This window comes from Cylas formicarius, unplaced genomic scaffold (genome assembly GCF_029955315.1).
Source record: "Cylas formicarius isolate icCylForm1 unplaced genomic scaffold, icCylForm1.1 PGA_scaffold_7__23_contigs__length_41026272, whole genome shotgun sequence".
Taxonomy (NCBI): domain Eukaryota; kingdom Metazoa; phylum Arthropoda; class Insecta; order Coleoptera; family Brentidae; genus Cylas; species Cylas formicarius.
Window position 1 is genome coordinate 7,585,276 of NW_026844352.1, and position 21,431 is coordinate 7,606,706.

The 21,431-nt window shown below is 37.1% G+C and overlaps 2 protein-coding genes across 4 annotated transcripts; both read left to right on the top strand.

Annotated features, from left to right (window-relative positions):
* The first annotated feature begins 4,511 nt into the window (after positions 1-4,511).
* On the top strand, positions 4,512-6,915 carry LOC132705658 (lipase 3-like). Of its 3 annotated transcripts, none has more exons than XM_060676410.1 (7): positions 4,512-4,651; positions 5,245-5,431; positions 5,484-5,598; positions 5,650-5,893; positions 5,945-6,100; positions 6,158-6,385; positions 6,462-6,915. In XM_060676410.1, the coding sequence occupies exons 2-7, from the start codon at positions 5,251-5,253 to the stop codon at positions 6,618-6,620; spliced, it is 1,083 nt and encodes a 360-aa protein (XP_060532393.1). In that variant the 5' UTR covers positions 4,512-4,651; positions 5,245-5,250; the 3' UTR covers positions 6,621-6,915. The 3 variants fall into 3 exon arrangements, with proteins under 3 accessions (XP_060532393.1, XP_060532392.1, XP_060532394.1); XM_060676409.1 differs by lacking the exon at positions 4,512-4,651 and adding an exon at positions 4,681-5,037 and having other exon boundaries at positions 6,462-6,912; XM_060676411.1 differs by lacking the exon at positions 4,512-4,651 and adding an exon at positions 4,909-5,037 and having other exon boundaries at positions 5,222-5,431.
* A 314-nt stretch (positions 6,916-7,229) lies between these two features.
* LOC132705657 (uncharacterized) lies at positions 7,230-20,853 on the top strand. Its single transcript, XM_060676407.1, has 7 exons — positions 7,230-7,397; positions 10,651-17,574; positions 18,148-18,268; positions 18,331-18,540; positions 19,347-19,688; positions 19,755-19,859; positions 20,264-20,853. Exons 2-7 carry the CDS (start codon positions 10,667-10,669, stop codon positions 20,660-20,662), a joined length of 8,085 nt encoding a protein of 2,694 aa, XP_060532390.1. The 5' UTR covers positions 7,230-7,397; positions 10,651-10,666; the 3' UTR covers positions 20,663-20,853.
* The last annotated feature ends 578 nt before the right edge of the window (positions 20,854-21,431 follow it).

The following is a 21,431-nucleotide window of genomic DNA, read 5'->3' on the forward strand; positions in this document are numbered from 1 at the left end:
GTTTCTCTCGGAAATAGCGGCCGAGAGTGTGGCATCCATGTGTGCATAGCTGCGTAGTTACTGAGATCTCTTATAGAAAAATCGGAGTTTGCCCACCCTGCACATTTTTTTTATTATTTATTTTTGCCTGTTCGGGAGCGGCAACACTTACAATTTTCACAATCAATCAACATTAATATTACGTACGTAAATTTATTTATTTAATCAAATTCATATTATAAAAAAAACATTTACATAAGCAGTTTCTCTTCCTTGCGTCATATGTACGCTACTCCCATATAGGATTTATTATTTACTCTGTCCTACTTTTATTCCAAAGTAACGTTCTTTCTTTGACACATAAAAAGGCGACTCGATCATTGTAATAATGTTCGGATTAGCATATTCGGACTAAAGGGGGCTGTAATGTATGATCTTTCGATGGAATTTTGCATATACGTATATTATGGGGACTAGCTTATTCGTTTCTGCAACAATTCTAGTTTTCGTGGATGAAAGTAATTGCACTATTTTTCCTAAACTAAATTACACACCAATGGTTTATAAATGTTTCGTTTAAATTAGACTAAATTTGGAATTAAACCATTTTTTTCTATTCCCGTCTGTAAAATGCCTAATTACACTTCGATCTAGCGTGCGGGAAGCGTCACTTTGCCACGTTAGTTTCGCTTCCCACTGATCCGAACCACTTTGGACATCTCCGGGATTTTAGCGCACGGGTTTGGGGGCAATTGGATGTTTTCGGGGATATTTCCCACGCCTTGGATTTTGAACGTTTGTCAATTCTGACGGTCATGTCGGTGAATGTATTCGTGTTGTTTTGCGAACATGTACCCAAAAACTAAAGGTCGTAGAAAAAGTATAGCATGCAACACGTTCGGTAAACTTTTTAAGTTACTGGTTTACTAAACACTCGCTCAGCTCGTGTCAAATAAACTCGTGAGTCAAACGCCGTTTACCGCATTTGTTTCATAATATACTATTACGTAAAATTCTTCAAATACTAATCATTAATAGAGATTAAGGCTTGGAATAGGCATTTTCGTATTTTTAGTCGTACTAGTATATTATGCAACAAGTGCGGTAAACGGCATTTGACTCACGATTTTTTAATAAACGAGTGAGTTAAAAAGTTTACCGAACGTGTTGCATACTATACTTTTTCGACGAGCTTTAGTTTTTGGGTACATTTTCGCAAACCACGAATACATTCACCGACATGACCGTCAGAATTGACAAACGTCAAAATTCAAAGCGTGGGATATATCTCCGAAAACATCCGATTGCTCACAAATCCGTGCGGTAAAATCCCGGAAATGTCCGAAGTGGCTCGAATGCATGGGAAACAAAACTGACGTAGTAAAGTGACGCTTCCCGCACGCTAGATCGGTGGGTAATTAGGTATTTTACAGACGGGAGTAGAAAAACGTATTGCCACTTTAGAGTATTTCCTATTTCTTAATGATTGGCATTTGACAATTTTTACTTCATTTTTCAAAGAAACTTCCACAGGCAGTGGCAGTATAATACTATCTACAAATCTTTTTCAGTTCAGTGTATTTTTTGATGAAATTTTACATCTAGACCAACAGACAAGGAGAAAGAAATAAGGGTTTTGCGTGATATGTGCCTGCTCAGAACTGTATAGGATAAGCCTGTAATAAGATTCGCATTTTTGAAATATAAACAAACATTTTCAATTTATATAAATTTTAAGTACATGAGAACTAAATGGTACGGCAGCATGGGCTTATTTGAGTAACCTTTTATTTTAGAAATAATATTTTTATGAACTTTAAATAATTATTACCTTCGCAACTATTAGCAACACATATGTCAGCAGGAACTTACGGGCCGTAGACATTCTGTTTTGTCTATAGGATGATTGGCGAAACGTCAGCAATTTTTTTCCTCAACATTAACAAACCAGATACAAACATTGAGAATGTTTTTAAAGGGTTGGTTGTTGAAATACTTTCCCCAATTCTTTCGAATATCGGGCCACTTTAAGGTCGTCGGTGTCGATATTTAGAATTCAAGTTCTGGATATTTCTGAGGGAGCAGCAATCAGAAGGAATGTTTGATTCGTATCTGAACGCTTCAACATTAATGATGGTTAAAGGTTTAGACAATCAGTAGTTAAAGTCGATTTCTACTATGTTACACTCAGACTACAATGATATAATGTGAGCAGATTGCCTACCCTGTACCCTTTTACTTACTAGACTGATGGCGAATTGGCAATGACCCTTGAGATCCTGAACCTGACTCTGAACCAGCTAGAATTGTAATGTTATGACGTCGTCTATTATACTGTTTTAAATCCTACTTGCCGGAGTAGCCCATTGGAAACAATATGTCCTGCGGCATCGTAATAAAAAAATGCTCACTTTCCAGCTTTATTATAAAAATGACAAAAATGGTGAAAAATCATTTATTTCAACAAATTTTCCATACACCGTTGAACCAGTACGAAGTTCGCTGCATACAGTGAATGTATGATGTACTCTCTATGCGGAAAATATAACACTATGGGCTATTTCAGCAAAATGTAGAGTAATAAAAAATGGGAAATTCTGGTCAGTTTCGAACAATTTCGCTGTCGGCCATAGGCGTAAGTAAACTTTATGCAATAAAATTATTTTTAATCTATATATTGTAAATCCCTTACTAAAAAATAGGCTTTGTTGTCTTTTTTTATCACATACTTGATATACATTTACATCTTACTTGATATTGACAAATAATATATTCCTCCGACCAATATGATTTTTTATAATTTCTTTTCTGTATAATGTATTTTGTGTGACTGATATAAATTATTTACTGATTATTTATGATTATGAATAGATTAAATTGAAATTGAAATTTGTATTTAATAAAAAACAAAGGTATCTATACTACGTGCCTATTGCCTAATTTTATTCTGTTGGAATAATCAGGGTGGTGCTACTTGCACTCCCTAAAAATTAATAATTTTGCATGGCTTAAATATTCCTTAGGTCACTCTCTAGTCCCTTTTCATACCATTGATGTTCTATGTTTCAGAAATAAGACTTTAGTGAGTAAGCCTTTATTTTAATTAACTCTGTTACTTACAATTCTCCAGCTGATACGTAGAATTTTAAAAATAAAGTTGAATTAGAATGCTTAAACCAGCAGCATCGTGAAAGATGCCATATAGTTCATAAGTAATTAACAACAAATTTACTACATGGTGAATTTCTTTTAGGTCTAATCCAGAAGCAATATTTCTTTTGTGTTCTTTGATTTTAAGTGTTGGATGTAGAAACATGATTATTAGGAACATCTCTTAAATTTAAATTAGTTGATGCTAAAACTTTACTTTGTATTGGCGGAGCGGAGAACCGGCTGAAACCGATACACCAACGCGGTTTTAAGTGATTTATGTGTCATGACGCTCGTCCTTTCTACGAGGACAGCTTATAAAATTTACATAACCTCCCATTCGCAGATAGATATTTTTAGTCAGTGAAAATATTCGCAGATGACAAGTGCATTAATTTCGTCTTCCTCGTTTCACTGAACAATGTAGTAGATAGTCCATCGTCATAATATATGCAGCATCACAGACAAGCAACAATGGGCACTTTCCTTACTTTTGCGGACGCGTTTCTGTCGATTTCGATCCGCAAAAAGATCGAGACCAACAGATTCGTTGCTCGCATTGATACACTATACCTACTAATCTAATGTTGATGAAATGATGAACGTTCTACCATCCAGTAACGCACCGCAAAATAGAGTTTGATTAGATGTTATAGGGTTGGACATTTTGATTCGAATTAGAGAATATTTAGAGAAAATAAACAAAAATGAAATTTGCCATTCTTAACCAAGGTAGTCGAAACCGTGACTAGCCCTGGCCTCCAATTTGTCTTCTCGATATTAGTTCCTCGGACTCGTTCCTTTGTATCCAGTACAGCCGGATCAACAAACCAAAACAGACAAAGTAACTAACATATGCATTGAACATCTTCAAGCATTGACATAACACAATTCACAAAAAACTTCGAATTTATAAATTGAAAAATATCAATTTGAAAGGAAACTAAGCACGTTCGGAACCATGTATGTGGATAACAATTCTTGCATTTTACTTGCTTAATCACCTGTTATAATTTCGATAGGTAGTTTCGCAAAAATAAGCAAAAAGGTAAGATGAAAATATTAAATTGAAAAAAAAAGAAAGCTTTGAATATGGATGATCATGATTGTGCAAATATATATTTAAGGTTTTATTTGTCACCAGCGTCATATAATTTTCTTGCGTTAAACCAGTGGTTTCAAAATTTAGCTGGTTAACGTGGACTCCCTGCAGGTAATATTTCTACCATCTTGGAGGACAAAAACATATTTTTTGTTACGCCAACGTAGACCCCCGTCGAATCTCTCTTGGACCCCTAGGAATCACTTTGGGAACTAAGGACATAAAAAGAAACACGTTCCAACAAACAACAAAATTACATATTACTGTCACAAATTAAAATGTCAATATTGTCAGTTTGAAAGGAAATTAAGCACGTTCAGAATTAGTTAAATTTCGCTTTTACCCTTTTTTTGTGACTTTGTCATGAATTAATTATTATAAATATTTAACTAGGGTCGTGGAATTCGAATCTATAAGACGGTATGCCGAGTAATCACTTATGAAACTGCAAATTTAAGGGAAACTTTCATGTCGACTTATTTCGTTCGCTTTTTTTATCTATAGAGGTTATATAATTTTTCAATCCTGAATTTATTATTAGCTTGTTTTTAACCAATATGACTAATAACTAATTATTCGAACGATTACAAATCGAACGATGAACTTTAAATTAGTCAGACTATGTAATTATTCTGACTAAATTTTGCAACAGATTTTACCAATCAACGTTTAACAGCCGAAAAGAAAAGATGTCCATTTTAAAGGGCTTTGACGTTTCGCTAGTATTTATCATTTGCCTTAACGGTTTTTCAAAAAGTAGTTTAACCAACATTGATATATATAATCCAGATAAATACTTAGATGTGGTAAGCAACAACTATTTTGTAGCGATGTGCTTTGTTATATACATATGAGCCGATAAAACGCAGAGTGAAGAGTCGTTTTTATTTTTATGAATATTACCTAAATTTTATTCAAAATATCAATTATTAGTATTACAGTTATTACCTGACCATCATCACTTTGCTTTTAACTGACTTATTTATTTAGGTACAAATATAAAACATTTCTAGCCCCAGATGATAGCTCGGCATGGATATCTCTCTGAAACTCATGTTGTTGTAACTAAAGATGGATACCTATTGAAACTTCATCGAATTCCTGCAAAAACTAATAACAAAAAAGAGGAAACTATATTTTTACAACATGGGCTGCTTGGAAGCAGTGCAGACTGGTTAATTAATGGCAACAACTCTTTGGGTTTATTTGGTATAAGTTTAGATAACTTATTTGTTCATGTATTGGTTTTCAGGATTTTTATTAGCTGATCAGGGTTATGATGTTTGGTTAGGAAATGCAAGGGGAAATCTTTATTCCAAAGGACACATAAATCTTTCCACAGAAAGCGAAAAGTTTTGGAATTTTAGGCAGATATGAGTGGTATTATATTCTATGAAAATCATAAAATAACTTTACAGCTGGCACGAAATGGGTACTAAAGATTTGCCTGCTGTTTTTTCGTATATCAATACGGTGACACAACGAAAAAACATAACTTACATTGGGCATTCTATGGGCACTACCATGTTTTTTGCATTGTCTTCTACTTCACCAAATCTTGCTGAGAATGTTACATTAATGGTTGCTTTGGCCCCAGTTGCATACATGACTCACATAAAATCTCCAATAAAGTACTTGGCCCCATTCGCTAATGACATTGAGGTTGTGCTTTTACATCTCGAACTCTAGATACTTACATAGTTTAATTTGCAGTGGGTGGCAAGGTACTTTGGTCTAAATCAGTTTCTGCCCAATGACAAAATAATGAAGTTTTTAGCTTATGACTGCGAACTCTTAAAAATTGAAAAGCAAGTTTGTGAAAATATAATTTTTATAATCAGTGGTTTTGATAAGAAAGAACTTAATCAGGTAATCAATTTATTTTGACAAATATTTCAGTTTACTTTTTTTTTGTTCATTGTGTAGGATATTTTGCCTGTAATATTTGCTAAGGAACCAGCTGGAACTTCAACCAAAACTGTCATTCATTATGCCCAGGAAATAAATAATGGCTGCTTTCAACAATATGATTATGGAAGCAAAAAGAACTTAATATACTACGGAACCAAAACGCCTCCACAATACAATTTAACAAATATTAAACAAAATATTTTTCTCATGTATGGCCAAAATGACTGGCTAGCCAATTATATAGTAAGTAATACTTTAATCATTCAACTTCTTTTCTTTTACCATTGCCTATGTACAACCAATAGGAATTATTTTTTAGGATGTTAGAAATTTAGCGGCAAACCTAAAAAATCTAAGGAGCCTCTATAAAATTCCAATGGAAGGGTTCAACCATATCGACTTTTTGTTTGGCAAGGATGCTGAAAAGTTAGTGTACAAACCTATTCTCCGGTTAATTGAAAAGTCGTCCAAAATGTAAATGTAAATAAATTAAATAAAAAAAATTTATAATGCATTTTGCAGCCTTTAATATTTAGAATTTGAAAATTACAAAAATGTAATATTTTGCTAACACATTTTCATTTTACATTTATATCCTGTATTAATATATCAAACGAGTGAGGGAAATATCAGTTACATCAAAAATAAATTCACGTTCCGCTCAATATCAGATATGAAAAAATAAATTATTATGAGAAGTAATTTTTGGCAAGGTAAATTTATCCAAAAAAATTGAATACAGCAAACGTTCCATACTCATCTTACCACCTCGCCAAGTATACATGTATAAAAGTCTGTCAATCTGTCAAAAGTTTTCTTTCCATTCGATGTTGGATGGCGCTAAATTCAGCAACGTTGTATTTTGCGGTCAAAATTTTAAATTTGGCCTAATGTTTTCCGTTGGTTAAACAATTTTTCTACTGCTAAACAAAGAAAATTTAAGATATTAATTACATATATGTAAAGCGGTACTTAATTTAGTTGTGAAGTGGCTAGTTTTAGTTTCAGTTCATTCTAATAATATAATTAAAAAGAGCATCAAAAAGTTCATCTTTATTAAAGGATATTTCAGCGGCTTTGGCAACGTTGTACGAAACCTCACCTTCGACCGCCATGTTGTTTTACTGGCTTCTACAAAATGCAAAAGAATCCGATTTAATATGTTTACGCGTTACAAACTTGGTATTTTAAGTTATTTTGTAAGTGGTGTAATACCAACTGTTAATAGTTTGTGATTTTGTTATTTGTTGATTATGTAAGTACGTTCATGCTTTATTAAATACACTTGTCGTGTTCGTTGTTAGAGGTGTGGTGTTCGGTACGTTTCGTATTCGTAAGCCATCTTCCGATCTGTCACTTTTGAAACGGTATGACTATGACAGTGAATTGCCTTGGCCAATAGATTGTACAGCCCATTTTTATTGGAGCGAGTTCTTGTGTAATATATTGGTTGAGAAAATTTAAAGGTATTATAATTTTGCAAATAAAAAATCGAGACGAAATATGTATTAGTTCCGTTGATGAACTTATGTGGATGTCATAAACCTAATAGGTATGTTCAAAACGGAAACAATAATATTTGTCATTCATTCGCCGACACGGACGCCATGATGGATATAACTGCGTCAGAATCACAGACCACAGAATGGAGTTTGCTTGCGTTGAACTTACGTAATAGTAATCTTGAAAATAGCGATTAGCTCTCGTTTTATAGGCAATGCTTTAGCAATAAGATATTATTTTCCTGGTCTACATGAGGTGGAAATGTTAAATTTGAAAACTACTATGTAATATATAGACCAATGAATAAGTGATTGAGATCGTCGATTGATTTTGAATGGAAGACGCTAATCGATTGTAGCTATATAGTCCGATATCAGTTTTTATCAACAAATCTCCTTTGGAGAGAAATTCGTCATTTTTTTTTAGGTAAATTAGTTAAGTAATAATAATAAAATCAATGCTATTAAAAGATATTTTTATATTCAAGATGTTTCAATAAATTCAGATGCGAATATGCTTTGTTTACAAATATATACGCACGTATCTATGAATAAGAGCCCCCCCCCCCCTTTCAAACAATTTAAATTCAAATTCAGATAGCATTTGCAAAATTTTAATTTCTCATCAGAATTTTACATTTTAATCTTCTTTCTCTTCTTCTCTCAGTGTAATTGTTTATTACAAAGTTCGTTTTTAAATTTTTAGATATTATTATGTTGTTTTAAGTATGCATTTCTAATAATTCATTGTTAAATAGAACGCGTTCTTACATTTTTGGGTCAATTCGTTAGTTAGGTACAATTTAAAAAAGAAATACCTTAACTGGTTTTTAAACACTTTTTTTTGTTCCCAAGTTTCTGTTATTATTCAAGTTCAGATATAGGTAGTGCACAATTTTAAGACAAAATTTGTGTTTGATACACAAAATGATGATGATGAGAAAATGGTGAGAACGATTGAAAATATTGGTATTTGTAGCATATTGCCTAGTTATATTCTGTTATGATTTTAGCTGTTTTAAAATAAAGTTTTTAATTTCTCAGCATTGAACAGAGTCAATAAGATATTACTAATTATAAATTCTAATTTAGAGTTCGTAAGGCATATTTTTTATTTTTGTGGTTAATTTCATAAATAAAAATACTTGATTCATAAAAGTGGCGTGTTTGTCTTATTTTGTATTATATCTTAAGAAACACTGATTTAGCATATCGATGGTCTAGTGGCAATATCACGTATCAACATTTTGATACGGATAAATATCCCGCCTGCTACTTAGAATTCGACTTTATTATTTTGAACCTTTTTGGGTTTCTATAGGATAAAGTCATTTACCATATTTGGTTGAAACCTCTTAATGAGCGCAGAAATTATTAAATAAAAATGCAAACTTTTAAGGAAATTGTGTTTCTCTCTAGCTACATATTCTGTGGTTTTTCAATGATGTTCTATTAAACAGAAATGGACTTTTACCGCTTCTGGGTCACTTACGAAGGCGACAATAATTTTTTCTATTCCCTACTTCAAAATACCCAATTATGGACTAATCAAGAGTATGGAAAGTGTCACTTCGTTACTCTCGGTCGGGAGTCACTTCCGGTACCCTAGTCACTGGTTTAGGTGTGATCGGAAGTTTTCGGCAAATTTTAAACACTCATGCCATGTCACTTCTGCTGATCACCCGTGAATATATTGGTGCTGTCTTGCAAAAATGTACCCAAAAGCTAATGGGTGCAGAAAAAATGTATTTTGCCAACACGTTGACAAAATTTTTCAGTCACTTATCATATTCAATATTAAAAACTTGCTATTATTAATATTAAGAAAATAATATTTTTTGCAGAACTCATTATATGGTGTCCTATTTAAAATTTGATAGTTGCTAATGGTTTCGTGTAAATCTGACAACCCGGGGTTTGGTATAATGTCTGTCAAAAAAGCGGCAAGAACATTTAAAAAATTATGCAATGAGGGCGTTGAGATTATGGTGACTTATTAGCCTTAATTTCCAAGTTTTTTCTGTAGGCTGACTTCACGATGATTTTTATTTGTTTAGAGAGTACTACAGAGTACTAAAGGACCTAAGTAAATAGTTAAGTAATATATACAGGGTAGCTTTAATAATGATAAAGTTGCATATCGATGAGGTGACGCGTATCATGTTTTCACCAACTCCCATTTTTCTTATGGACACCGCGTTCTATTTTTATCAGTTCGTGACTTCGATATACCATTCGATCTTTTGTAAAAATCCTACAGCTGCCTGGGGTGAGACAATTTTAACGTATTCGCGGCCTCTATATTTATCTAGTACCTATCACTTTAAATCAATTTTCTGGTTTTATGAGTTTATAAGACCATATAGCTACTAGAGATATAGAGGCAATGCCCCTGCCGATAATACATGAACTTATGAAGCAATTATGAAAACAAATTGGGAAGGTCCTTTCAACGTGCGTTTGCACGAGATTTAAAATCTCGTTTTTAACTGATGACCTTGAGTTACTCAACAACTAATATGGTCGCTGACAGATCATTAATAAGCTTGGATGGTTAATGGCGCAAAGTGCAGGTTAGTGGTTGAAATGTTGAGGCACGCGCGGAAAATCATTACCATTACCATCAATTTTTAAATTAGTAGGGCCACTAAATTATCTAATAGCTATTTGGTCTTGTTATTTAGTGTTTTGTGTACTGTGATATAAATTCCTTTGTTTCACTACTAACTATTTTAGATGATTGATGATTTTTTTGGTTTTTTGATGTTACTTCTAAGGGTTTATTATCAGATAAGGCCTCTGTAATAATAATAATAATAATATTCACTTGCGTTTTTTTTAGTTGTCAAAGCATGGATCAATATTGATACGTAGTTTTGCCATTAGGGCATCGATATGCAGTTAAGATAACATAGGTTTAAATTCGTGTAGTCTTTCGATAATTCATGTTAAGTACAATTGCAATTGAAACGGCGTTCCTAATATTGTAAAATGTTTTATGTGCAGAAATATAGGAAACAAAATGGAAATGGAAACAATCGATTTAACGGATCCGCTTCAGGAGTTTCTAAGGAGAACCGGATGGTCGCACGAAGAGGTATTGGAACGTTTAGAAAAATTGAAAGAAGACTCTCAGAAGACTAGGAATCTGGAGCGCAATTCCCAGAGCGCCGATTGTATGTCCCGTTCAGAATACGGCGTAGATGGTTTAAGAAAAGCGCATCTGGAAGAGATGGAAACTATTGAGCTGTCCGATGACGAGACAGAACAAATTACTAATGTCGTAATTGAAATAGAAGATGACGATGTAGACAAGAGCGGCTGGTACTGCACCAAAAATGTACACGATATCGACTCATTGTGTGAAAACGTCTCCGAAAACGTTATTAAGGAAATAGAAACATCTCAAGATATTGATAATCTTGAACAAAAATTGAGACACGAATACATTTTCCAAGAAGATGGGGATGATAAGGAAGAATCTAACACTGGTGTAGTGACTAAACTTAAACCACCGGCTGTTACCGATACTTCCCAAGATTGCTCTCAAGAAAAGTCTTCTCTGTCGCGGAATGAGGTTACAGAAACAGATATATCCCACCATTTGGTTGTAAGTGATATCCGTGCATCAAATCAAAGAAATGAGGAGAAAACTAATGCGAATCATAAACATAGTATAGAAAACAATCCAAGTTCCGCAATCTGTCAAACTACTGAGTTGATGAATTGGGAAAGTGTGGAGGACAATCAGAAAGATGGAACAGCCAATGATGATCACACAAAACATCAAAATATTGAAGCAAGTGATCCGGAATTATCACCAAGTCAAGAAGACAAACACATAGAAAATACAGTTACAATAGAACACACAGTTTTTAACGGATTTGGCGACCACGGTTTGGGGTTGTTGATTTCGTCCGTCAGAGGCGGTGTAGAATTCGATGAAACAGATGACCAAGCAGCTGTCACGCCGAAAGAAAAGTTGAGTTCAACAATTCAAGAAACTGCTGAGTTGGGAAACTGCGAAAGTATAGCTAACGCGCTCGCTAATAACCACTTGAGTTTGTTAATTTCATCTGTCAGGGGCGGGGTAAAATTAGAAGAAACAGACGAAAATACGACTGTGACCGATGTGGATGTTGCTGAAATACATAAGACCCATGATGATCGATTATCAAAAAGAACAAACGACAATAAAGAGAGCACTAATGACCATCAAGGAACTTGTGGGGAAGACGGTTTGGCGCAAGAAAAGTGCGAATCTTCGAAAGACAATTTTGGTTTCACACGACAAGAAACACCCGATTTGAAAAACTGGGAATTCATGGACAACAAACCGGAGAATAGAATGCCAGTCGATGATTACGAAGAACACGAAAATTCCGAAGAAACGGATTTGCAATCGTCATTGCTGATGGTCGAAGTCTTACAAACAACAACTGCAGTCGAACACTCGGTCGTTTCTAATAACGATTTCGGCAAGCACGATTTAGGTTTGTTAATTTCATCTGTCAAGAGTGGGATAAAATTAGGTGAAACAGGTAAACAATCAACGCTTATTGATACGTCGAAGCCAATACTTGAAATAAGCAAAGTTGATCTTGATTTGAAAAACAGTCCGCCAAGTAAGTTCCCTTCTTCGCCGAAGATGCTTCAACATATACCAGAGCAAAAAACACTTTTATCTCCCAAAGAAACATTAGAATTGTTAAGCGGGGAAAGGACTGAGTTGGAAAATTATAAATCTATAGGTAACGAGTATTTGGATAGAAAAACAGTTGGTCGCAAAGAACACAAAAATGGGGAAACTTGTTTGGAATCGTTAGGATGTACAGTCACTCCTTATAAAATTTCAAAGGATACTAATGAGGATCGCCTCGCCGGTTCGTTTTCGTGTTCGAACGTAACATCATTGCCACCGTCACTGACAAATAAGCTAATCATTCTCCCAGAAGATTTCCCAGATGTAAAAAAGGAAACGGACTTAAAAAACATCAAAAATATTCCAAACAAGCATCTCGAAACTGGAGATACAGTCAATTGTACTTTTAAGTGTCAAGAAGTAGAACCAGGTTATCTTAAACTAAAGGAAAATGAAGAAAGAGTGGATGACCCAGATTCGTCATTACTTGCCGTGGGTTCAGATAATACTTTTGATCAGAATTCAGGCATGATTGTAATTAAAAGACGTAAAGAAGCACGGCAGCCTTCGAACGAAGAGCAGCAGACACTGAACGATGCATTAATTACCAAGTTTGGTTCAAACGGCAAACCACATTTGCGCCAACCAAACGATTTTCGTATGCCACATCCAAGTGTTCCTACAACGAGAAGTAACGATGAGTGTTCGACCTTAACATCTAGTGTTTCAGAGGACGAGTGGTTGGTTATGCCGGATAAAGAAACAGCTACCACCAAACAAGACGTAGAAAAATCTTTATCAGCATCATCAAATGAACATTTGCTTTCAATTAAAGAAACAAATTCTTTACGATGCCCCGATCAAAGCAAACCAGGGAATACACAAGAAACAATTCGTACTCAAGCGACAATAAAATTGGCCAATTCTCCACAGCTCATTACTGAAATGCGAAAAAATGAGTTTATTAAATGCGCGGCGAGTGAGATCAATCTAGACCGACTCAGGAAGGATTTAAAACTGCGACTCAATGGGGTATTGCTTCCAGAAACTCCCTCACAGCTAGTCGGAGATGTTAGTCTTAATGAAGGGGAGTCGAGAGATGTCGATTCGGGTTCAATAGCTATTAGCAAGGCAAAACCTTCGGATCCGCACAATCAAATCGAGGATAATTTCGGTATAACCTCTGTCGCCGAGGACAAGGAAACCCACACGGCATTAACAAAGGACATTTGCTGTACGAATGCGGAAGAGACTGCGTCATTGAAATCTGTCGGAAGCGAGGAGGAAGAAAACGAAACAAAACTCAGTTTCGAAGAAATACGAAAGAATTTGAAAATGCAATTGACTAGCCTGAGAACCAGAAAAAACCTGGGTGTGCTTCCCGTATTACCTGATAACGAGCACCAATTGGGTAACATTTTCAAGAAAAAATTACTAGACGACGACGAAGGTTTTCTCCAGCGCAAACTGTTTACTACTAGTGTTTGCGCAGACGATAAGCCGGCGGTAGACGGAGACCGCAAAACACGTAGTCATGAATTGGTTGATTCTATTAAGTCGGTCAGCTTGTCCACACCGTCGAACAAAGTGACTACCACTTCCATTGATGTCGTCGCCGATACCGAACAATCTCCAGAAGCAAAAACCGACAAAGTCGATGAAGAAAATTTGAATGAAAGCGCCAATGACGGCATCCCAAACGTACTCAACGAAATCAGGAAAATCATTAATAAGCAGAAGGCGTCAGTTACTTCAGGAATTTCGGAATCCGTTAAGCCACCGGTTTTCCAGCCTACTGCGGAGCGCATAGGACTCGACAGTGGTGAAAAAATTCGAGAAACAAATTCAGGCAACGACCAAAAAACTGACTCAAAGAACGACGGCAACTCGCCGTTCGTGAGCGACTCATTGGACGAATTTCTCACGGAAAATTCCAAATTGAACGTGAGCTACGTGGTACCGAAATCCGGTGCCGAGGAAGGTTTGCGGAAAAACTACGCCGAGGAACCGGTAGTGCCGATCAGCGTGTCCGCGGGTCCCGTTAAGGAAGAACATTCGGAAAGGTCAAAGTTGGAAATGCCTAAATTTAAAGCTAAAACGTTGGCGGAGAAACGGAAAATGTTCGAGAGAAATAAACGAAGGGAACTAAAAGAGTTGAAACGGATGAAAAAAATTAGCGACGAACAGGAAAGAAGTTACGTACTATACGAGAATAAAAAGATATGGGTGAAAAGTGAGGCGAAGAGTAAATGTTTTGCTGAAATCGATTCGGATCGCGTCCAACGCTCGTCTTCCAAGATGACTCCTAGAAAATTATCCCTGTTGGACGAATTCAAGAGGCGCAAACATGAGGTGAAGTATAAGGCGGGGCCGCTTTGCAAAAAACCAGAACTGCAAGAGGAGGACGACACGTGGGAATCGGAGGTGAAGACGTTGCCGAAAATCACGCTCGAAATTCAACCCCAAACCGGCAAACCTATTTGGCCTGGTGTGCTGCATCTTTTGCCGAGCTACGACGGTGAAGTCACCGAGGACCAGATCGATTTTGCTCTAACCGCTTTGGTCACGAATCGTGGCGAATCTGACATAAAAAAATTCAAATTCGACGTTCCTTACGCGAACAACCAAGAAAAGATTTTGACGAAGAAACGAGTCGACCCCGCGTCGATCCCAAAATCGCGTCTCGATTTGCAAGAGAACAAGGATATCTCGTCTGAAAAACAGGTGGCCAGTGTCATCGAAGATTTATTAAAATTCGTCGAATTGAAAGAGATAGCGCCATCGTTAATAAAGGAAGACGAGGACCGCTCTGGTATCGAAGACGTTTCGATGAAGGAGGAGCCCAACGACGGACATCTCTTGGTAAAGAGGAAACGAGCCAAGAAGAGAAGCAGAACGGATTTGGAACTGAACCGTCTCAGTTGTAAAATAGTAAGCGTCGATGTCGAAGACAGTCCGAACGAAGCATGCGGGAAACCCTACTGCGCGTTGGGGTGCGTCTGTATCTCCCTCGCGTGCGAAACATTTATCGGGATGCATTGCAGGAAAGTGGATTGCATGTTTGGTTGCAATTGTCCTGAGGATAAGGGACTGAGTCTCTATCACGAGAAGATTAAGTTGCCGGTGGGATCGAACGTGCTCTCGACCGACACCGTGTCACGGATCGAAGATGCGGCCAAAAAAAATTTGGCGAAAGTGGAGCGTGAGTTTACGCAAACCGTGATACACACCAGTAACAAGACGATTATAGTCGGTAGCAACAAGCCCAGAAGAGCGACTCGTACTCCTAAGAAGTACACGGACTTCTTCGACGAGTCTGATGATGATTCCAAAGCGGAGGTAAAAAGTGCAGCAAAATCGTCGCACCAAATGATGCCCTGCACAGTAGAGGTGCAGAAGTTTAACTTTTCAGACTTGACACCGTTTTGCATAGTCCATAATTTGCACGACTGCCATTGCAATTTGACAGGCACGTTTCCGATCGACGAAGTAATATCGACCGTCCGGGATCCTTTAGATCTCACAGACTGCCTGGTGACGAGCGAAAATCCGACGGTAGTGCAGAAAAGGAACAATCGGAGCTTGCACAAAAAACCCACGCGTTATATCGACGCGGAAGACCACGCCCTTCCCCCAAAAGTCGCAAAAGTAGAACCGCCAGAACCATCGAACTGTGCTAGAACCAACGTGGCAAAATACAGAAAAAGTAGACGGTTATTGGAAACGGTGTTCGATAATGATTTTATCAGGAACATCACAGAAGCGGACTTGCTAAAAGCGCAGCTGTCCGGCAAGAAGCGGTTGACGGAGTGCGAAAGTTTGAAACTCGCACTGCTAGACCACGAGCAGAAGAAGACGGAAGAAATAGAGCGTAAAAACAAACGCAAGCAGTTATTGGAGGTGCGCGAGGAGTGCCAAAACGATTTGCCGAATACCGACGAAGTGGTGCAAGCGAACAAGACTTGCAGAGCGGTGTTCGATGGCGAGATTATCGTTAACGACCAAGAGTGGATCGAGAAATTTGGACAGACCGCTAAGCAGCACGTCGGTAGCTACGCACGCATCCTACCTTGGAAGGCGCTGCTCGAGGGGTATCTTTCGAAAAAGATTCGCGTATATTGCCTCACGAACAGTCCGTATAAGTTGATTATTACGAAAAGCGGACGCGTGGTAAGGAACGCTTTAAATGTCGACACGCACGCCGCGCTAATCCTGTCGCTGAAGGTTAAGAGTCCGTGGCTGGTGAGCCAGTGCGACAATGTGAAGGACATAGTGAGGTGGCTAATGACGTGCACTCTGCCGGAGAAGTATAGCGGGACGAGTCTCTCCATTTTGCTCGTCGAGACGCACAAAAATATGTTCGAGGTCAAAGGGTTGTGCACGCAGAACCTGAGCTCGGCTTTAGGGAAACCGGGCGACGAGAGCGCCGACGCGCAATTGGTGAAACACAGAGATATGCACAACGATGTCAAAACGTTGAATTTAATTAAAGAGAGGTTCCCGTTGCAAGAGCTGCTGCCTGAAAAGGAGGACTTCTTGAACTCGTCCGAGGAGATGTACCTGTGGGTAGGATTACCCAAGGTGCACGACTTTTGCAAATGGCGAGTGGTACCTCTTAACGGGGATTTTGCCTACCTTCACTTCAAAAAGGTCAACTATTCGGTAAAGTACACCGATTTGGTAAAATTCAGCGAAATGGCGAAGGAAGCGCAATGCACGTTAGTGATAAGGAACGAGCAAATAGCGAACGGTCACAGTCACAGTGAGTTCGGGCTCTATATAGACCAGAGCTACTCGGACAGGGTGTTCGTCGGTCCGTATTTTAAGCAATGCCAGGAGGAAGACGTGGAAACGTTGCGCTACATCAACGGCTCTTTGGTAAGTTGCGAGTGTTTTAACAAGATGCGTGGCAACACTTCTTACCAATGCGGAACGTGGATGACCGAACGCGTACACAAAGCTCCTAGGAGATACGTTAAGGCTACCATAGACTTGACGGCTGACGATGATGCCGTCGAAATCGACGATAACGCAAAACAGGAAACGATTAGAAAAGCACCGGATTTCCAGCAAGTGATATTCCATAATAACATAGCGATTCACATCAAAAACGCGAAACCAAAATCTCCTTCCGACTACAACAGGTACATTCTAACGAACATTCCGAGGTTCGGCTACCTAGGAGCCTATCAACCGGATAACTCTCATGTATTGGAAGTGTCTTGGCCCTTCGAGAAGAAAGTCCTTCAGTTTGAAAACGCCGATCACGCCAGAGATTTTTTGAAAGAGTAAGTGGTTCTCATATTTTCATTAAAAATATTTCTTAAAATTTGGATAATGTAAAATCGGGCTCAAACGACTCTAGTACTTGGCAATTAATCGTTACTTCCGTATATTTGGCATGTTGTGTGAGTGGGTTACTTGTACAAATATATTTATAATTTGTTGGTTTTCCATTTGTGGTCGGTCAAAATAGCCCAAGTCGAAGGGATCACGATTATTCGTACACTTGCCAAGTACATACTTGTGTATGGTTGACGAAATGCACAAATAATTGACTGTTACTGCAACTATTCAGACCTAGCAGAAGTGTACAAACATTTTGTTGGAGTTTGTTGATTTTTTTGAAAATGAGCCAGTCATTTGGATGACTAAACATAAAGACGATAAAAATTGTAATACAGTTAATGATGTCTGGAAAAGAATACAAGATAACAAATCAGTCCAGTGTACTATAAATGAACTGAAGAATGACACCATCCACCATCTTCTTCTTCTCTTATTAGAGGCTCCTGCATTATCTAATGGCTATATTAGTTTGAAATAATGCAGCACTCTCTTTAATATTTGGTATTTTTTAGGAGATTTAACCAGTTACTTCAGCCGGTACCGGAAACGTTTGAAATCCAAGTGATCGTACTAGTGGAATTGGACTTGAACGAATACAAACCCATTAATTCCGACTTTCTCAGCGGCCATTGCGTAAGGCACAAATCAATCGCGTATCGGTTTACCGGAAATTCATCGGACCTATCGATTTTCAGATATGCGGCTATTTCGGAACTTATAATTTTAGAGAATTATCGGAGGACTTTTGCAATAACGTGTTGAAAATATCAAAGGAAGAAATAACAAAGATGTTCGCTAAAAGGGCGCAGGCGTACGTAAGGAAAAGGGTCGACGAATTGGCCCTTGTTATCGGCATGAAGCAAGAAAATGTCCCCAATTGTACCCTCGATTTTGTGCTCGATGCGGTAAGCTCTTACTTATTTTTTGCAGACGTTAACTGACTTAGTACTAGAATTATATTCTCATATGAATGGCCTCTTTTATACATAAATATAATGTTTTCTATCTCTTTTAATTTATAATTTTTTTTTGTAAAAAAGTAATTTGAATCCGTCAATTTCCCCAGAAAGTTAAACGCCACGTCACTTGTTAGTGTTGGTTTAACCACAGCTGAACATAACACATAGATCCAGCATTACTTTCCTCACTCTTATGTTTGTTACGTTGTAATTTTTTAATAGTGCGGCTCTGATATGATTCTTTTCTGGAATTTAAATAAATAACCAACCAAACCAACGAAATGTTTCATATTCTCTACACAATCTCTAACTAATGAAACGAAAACGAAAAAATACTTTTGTTTAAATTTTTAACAGCACAAACATGTTCTGAGTTTCACTCCTTCCTTCTTAATCTACTAATGAAACTTGTAAACCAGTTTTGAAAGTCGAGTCGAGACACGTTGCTGATTTGTGCTCCCCGAAAGGTGGAGCTACCGCAAACCTTATTGTTGATTCAGTAGTGCTCCTACGAGAAAAGTAGGAAATTGTTACAAATAGTGTCCCACATAAAGTCCAAAAAAACAAGTTCTTATTTGCAAGGATAATTTCGCAATTAAATAACCGAAAAACGACTATCTATTTAAATATTGTTTTACCAGAGCGAAATCTTGACTAGATTCGCCAGTGAAATGTCAACTAACAAGTGACCAACCAACAAATTATGACAAAAATTACTTTTTTGACTTTACTACATATTGTTTGCGTTTCAGGCTTTAAATCTAATTAAAACGTTAGATGATACTAAAAAAAAACAAATAACGACTATAAAAAATCTAGAAAAAAGCGTAATGGAGAAAATAAAAGTTCTGTACGAATTAATGCACAATTTGCCACCAAAAGAGAGGAATATCGAGTCGCAGGTTTTCAAAGAAATTTTGAAGATAAGACCGGACAGATTTATTTCTAGAGAAACGGTTGAAATTGAAGATGACGATGCAGGCAGTTTCAATGCTCAAAGCGACTCTAACGTTATAACAATCCCAGTGAGCAGCCATACACAAAACAAATTCGCCGATTGTACTGATAATCAACGGAAAGCTAATACACATATGGTAACGAAGCATACAACCTCATAATAGAATGACCGTTACCGATACCTAATCAAAATGATTTTCTAGATTGGAATCGGCACATCTGGGGAAAAACAAAACAGCGGCAACAGTTTCAAGTTACTGAATCCGAGAGCGATGACTTCCGTTGTTGCGCAAGCCAGGAACATTAAAGTGAGTTAGTTGTTTTTGTAATAATATTTACAGAACATAACATAACATTTTACCTTTCATTTTGGAGTATCCTAATAGTGCATCGCCGATTCACATTTTGGAAACTGTTGGAGATTAAAAAAATTACAGTTGGACAGGTGCATGAGACATATTTTGATATATACAGGACATCCGATAAATGTGTAAAATATTTTGTTTTCTAATGGTTTTCAAGTATGAAAAAACATAAGAAAAAATATAATTGTACTTTCTTACACATCCATGGAATTAATCTTAGGTTATGCATCTTATGCCCTTGTGCCACTTTCAAATTCAATATTTTTATCGGCAATGATTTTCAAGATATCAATCGCGACTGAATGTTGGGACACCAACGTCAATATTTTTTAAATATGCCATTTCAGGTGGCCAAAGTAGCACCATTTCAGACTGCAAGTACGTCTGGACAAAGTTCCGTTCTACGACCTCTATTGCCTAAAGCCCCTATCCTAACCCCCGTGCATCAAAAAATTAATGCGTCCCAAACGGTTAGTGATGCTTCTGTCATACCGTCATGGTCAGATGTAAACCCTCCAGGTCAGGAGCCGCCCCCATCACCTTTGGCGCACACTCTGGGTGTAGTGAGTCCAAAAGGGACTCTGGTTAAAGGTATGAAAGTACTGAAAACGCGCGAAGGGAAGTTCCTGTTAGTGACGAAAAGTATGAAGGCTCTACCGGGTCCTCACAAGAGAGTGATAATCAAAAACAATAAAGTGTACAGACAAACTGTGGGTGATCTCGGCGCGCATCCAGTCGGTAACTAATTTAAGTTACTGAAAACAAGAAATTTGTTTTGAAGCCAAAGAGACTGAAGTTGTTTTATTTATTTTTTTAAAGGATGAACCGTTTCTGTAACATTCAGAAATAGGTCGATACTAGTTCTGGAGATTAACAGACTGTTAGTTTAAGTTAACGACTTTTGTTTAAGCTGCAATCAATAAACGCGACTACTTCACTGGTGTTTTTCTTTATTTGTCGGGCGTCACATGAGCATGTTGCGTTTCTGAATTTCGTTATATTCTTTGCTATTGGACTGGTCCTATCTAGACTTGCTTATAAGATCATCGGTAAATAAGAACTTTCACAAGTATTCAGCTAAAAAACATGCATGGAGAACATCAGCACAGTTTTTAGTAAGTTCTTTTATTAAATTTTCCGTTAGAAAACAGGTTAAGTTTGTGCAGGTAGCTTTTTAGGTAGAAAGTGTAGGTTCGAAAAATGTCATACCCTGATGGACAAAGATGACAATAGCGAAAAAAATAAAAGCAATTCGGATTAATTTTCTAGTTATTGTCTTGGCCATCTTGTCTCAAAAAAATACACAGGTGCTTCATAAATTTTTGTTCAATTCGATTCTACAGATAGTTACAATAAATTGCTTGCTTTCTAGAAAAACTGATAAGTTCTCTATCCATCTATATCTAACAATTTTTTCTGTTTATAAATAACCCAACTTTATTTTATGAACTTATCATTTCTTTGAAACGACTATTTAGTACCCATCCTTTCGTTAGAGGGTCATCGTTAAAAGCT

Excerpts from the sequence above, each read along its gene's own strand:
- LOC132705658 (XM_060676409.1), top strand. The coding sequence starts at position 4,921 with ATGTCCATTTTAAAGGGCTTTGACGTTTCGCTAGTATTTATCATTTGC. Across the intron at positions 6,101-6,157 it reads ATAAGAAAGAACTTAATCAG|GATATTTTGCCTGTAATATT; the intron begins GTAATCAATTTA and ends TTCATTGTGTAG. Across the intron at positions 6,386-6,461 it reads ACTGGCTAGCCAATTATATA|GATGTTAGAAATTTAGCGGC; the intron begins GTAAGTAATACT and ends ATTATTTTTTAG.
- LOC132705657 (XM_060676407.1), top strand. The coding sequence starts at position 10,667 with ATGGAAATGGAAACAATCGATTTAACGGATCCGCTTCAGGAGTTTCTA. Across the intron at positions 17,575-18,147 it reads GCCAGAGATTTTTTGAAAGA|GAGATTTAACCAGTTACTTC; the intron begins GTAAGTGGTTCT and ends GGTATTTTTTAG. Across the intron at positions 19,689-19,754 it reads GGAAAGCTAATACACATATG|ATTGGAATCGGCACATCTGG; the intron begins GTAACGAAGCAT and ends ATGATTTTCTAG.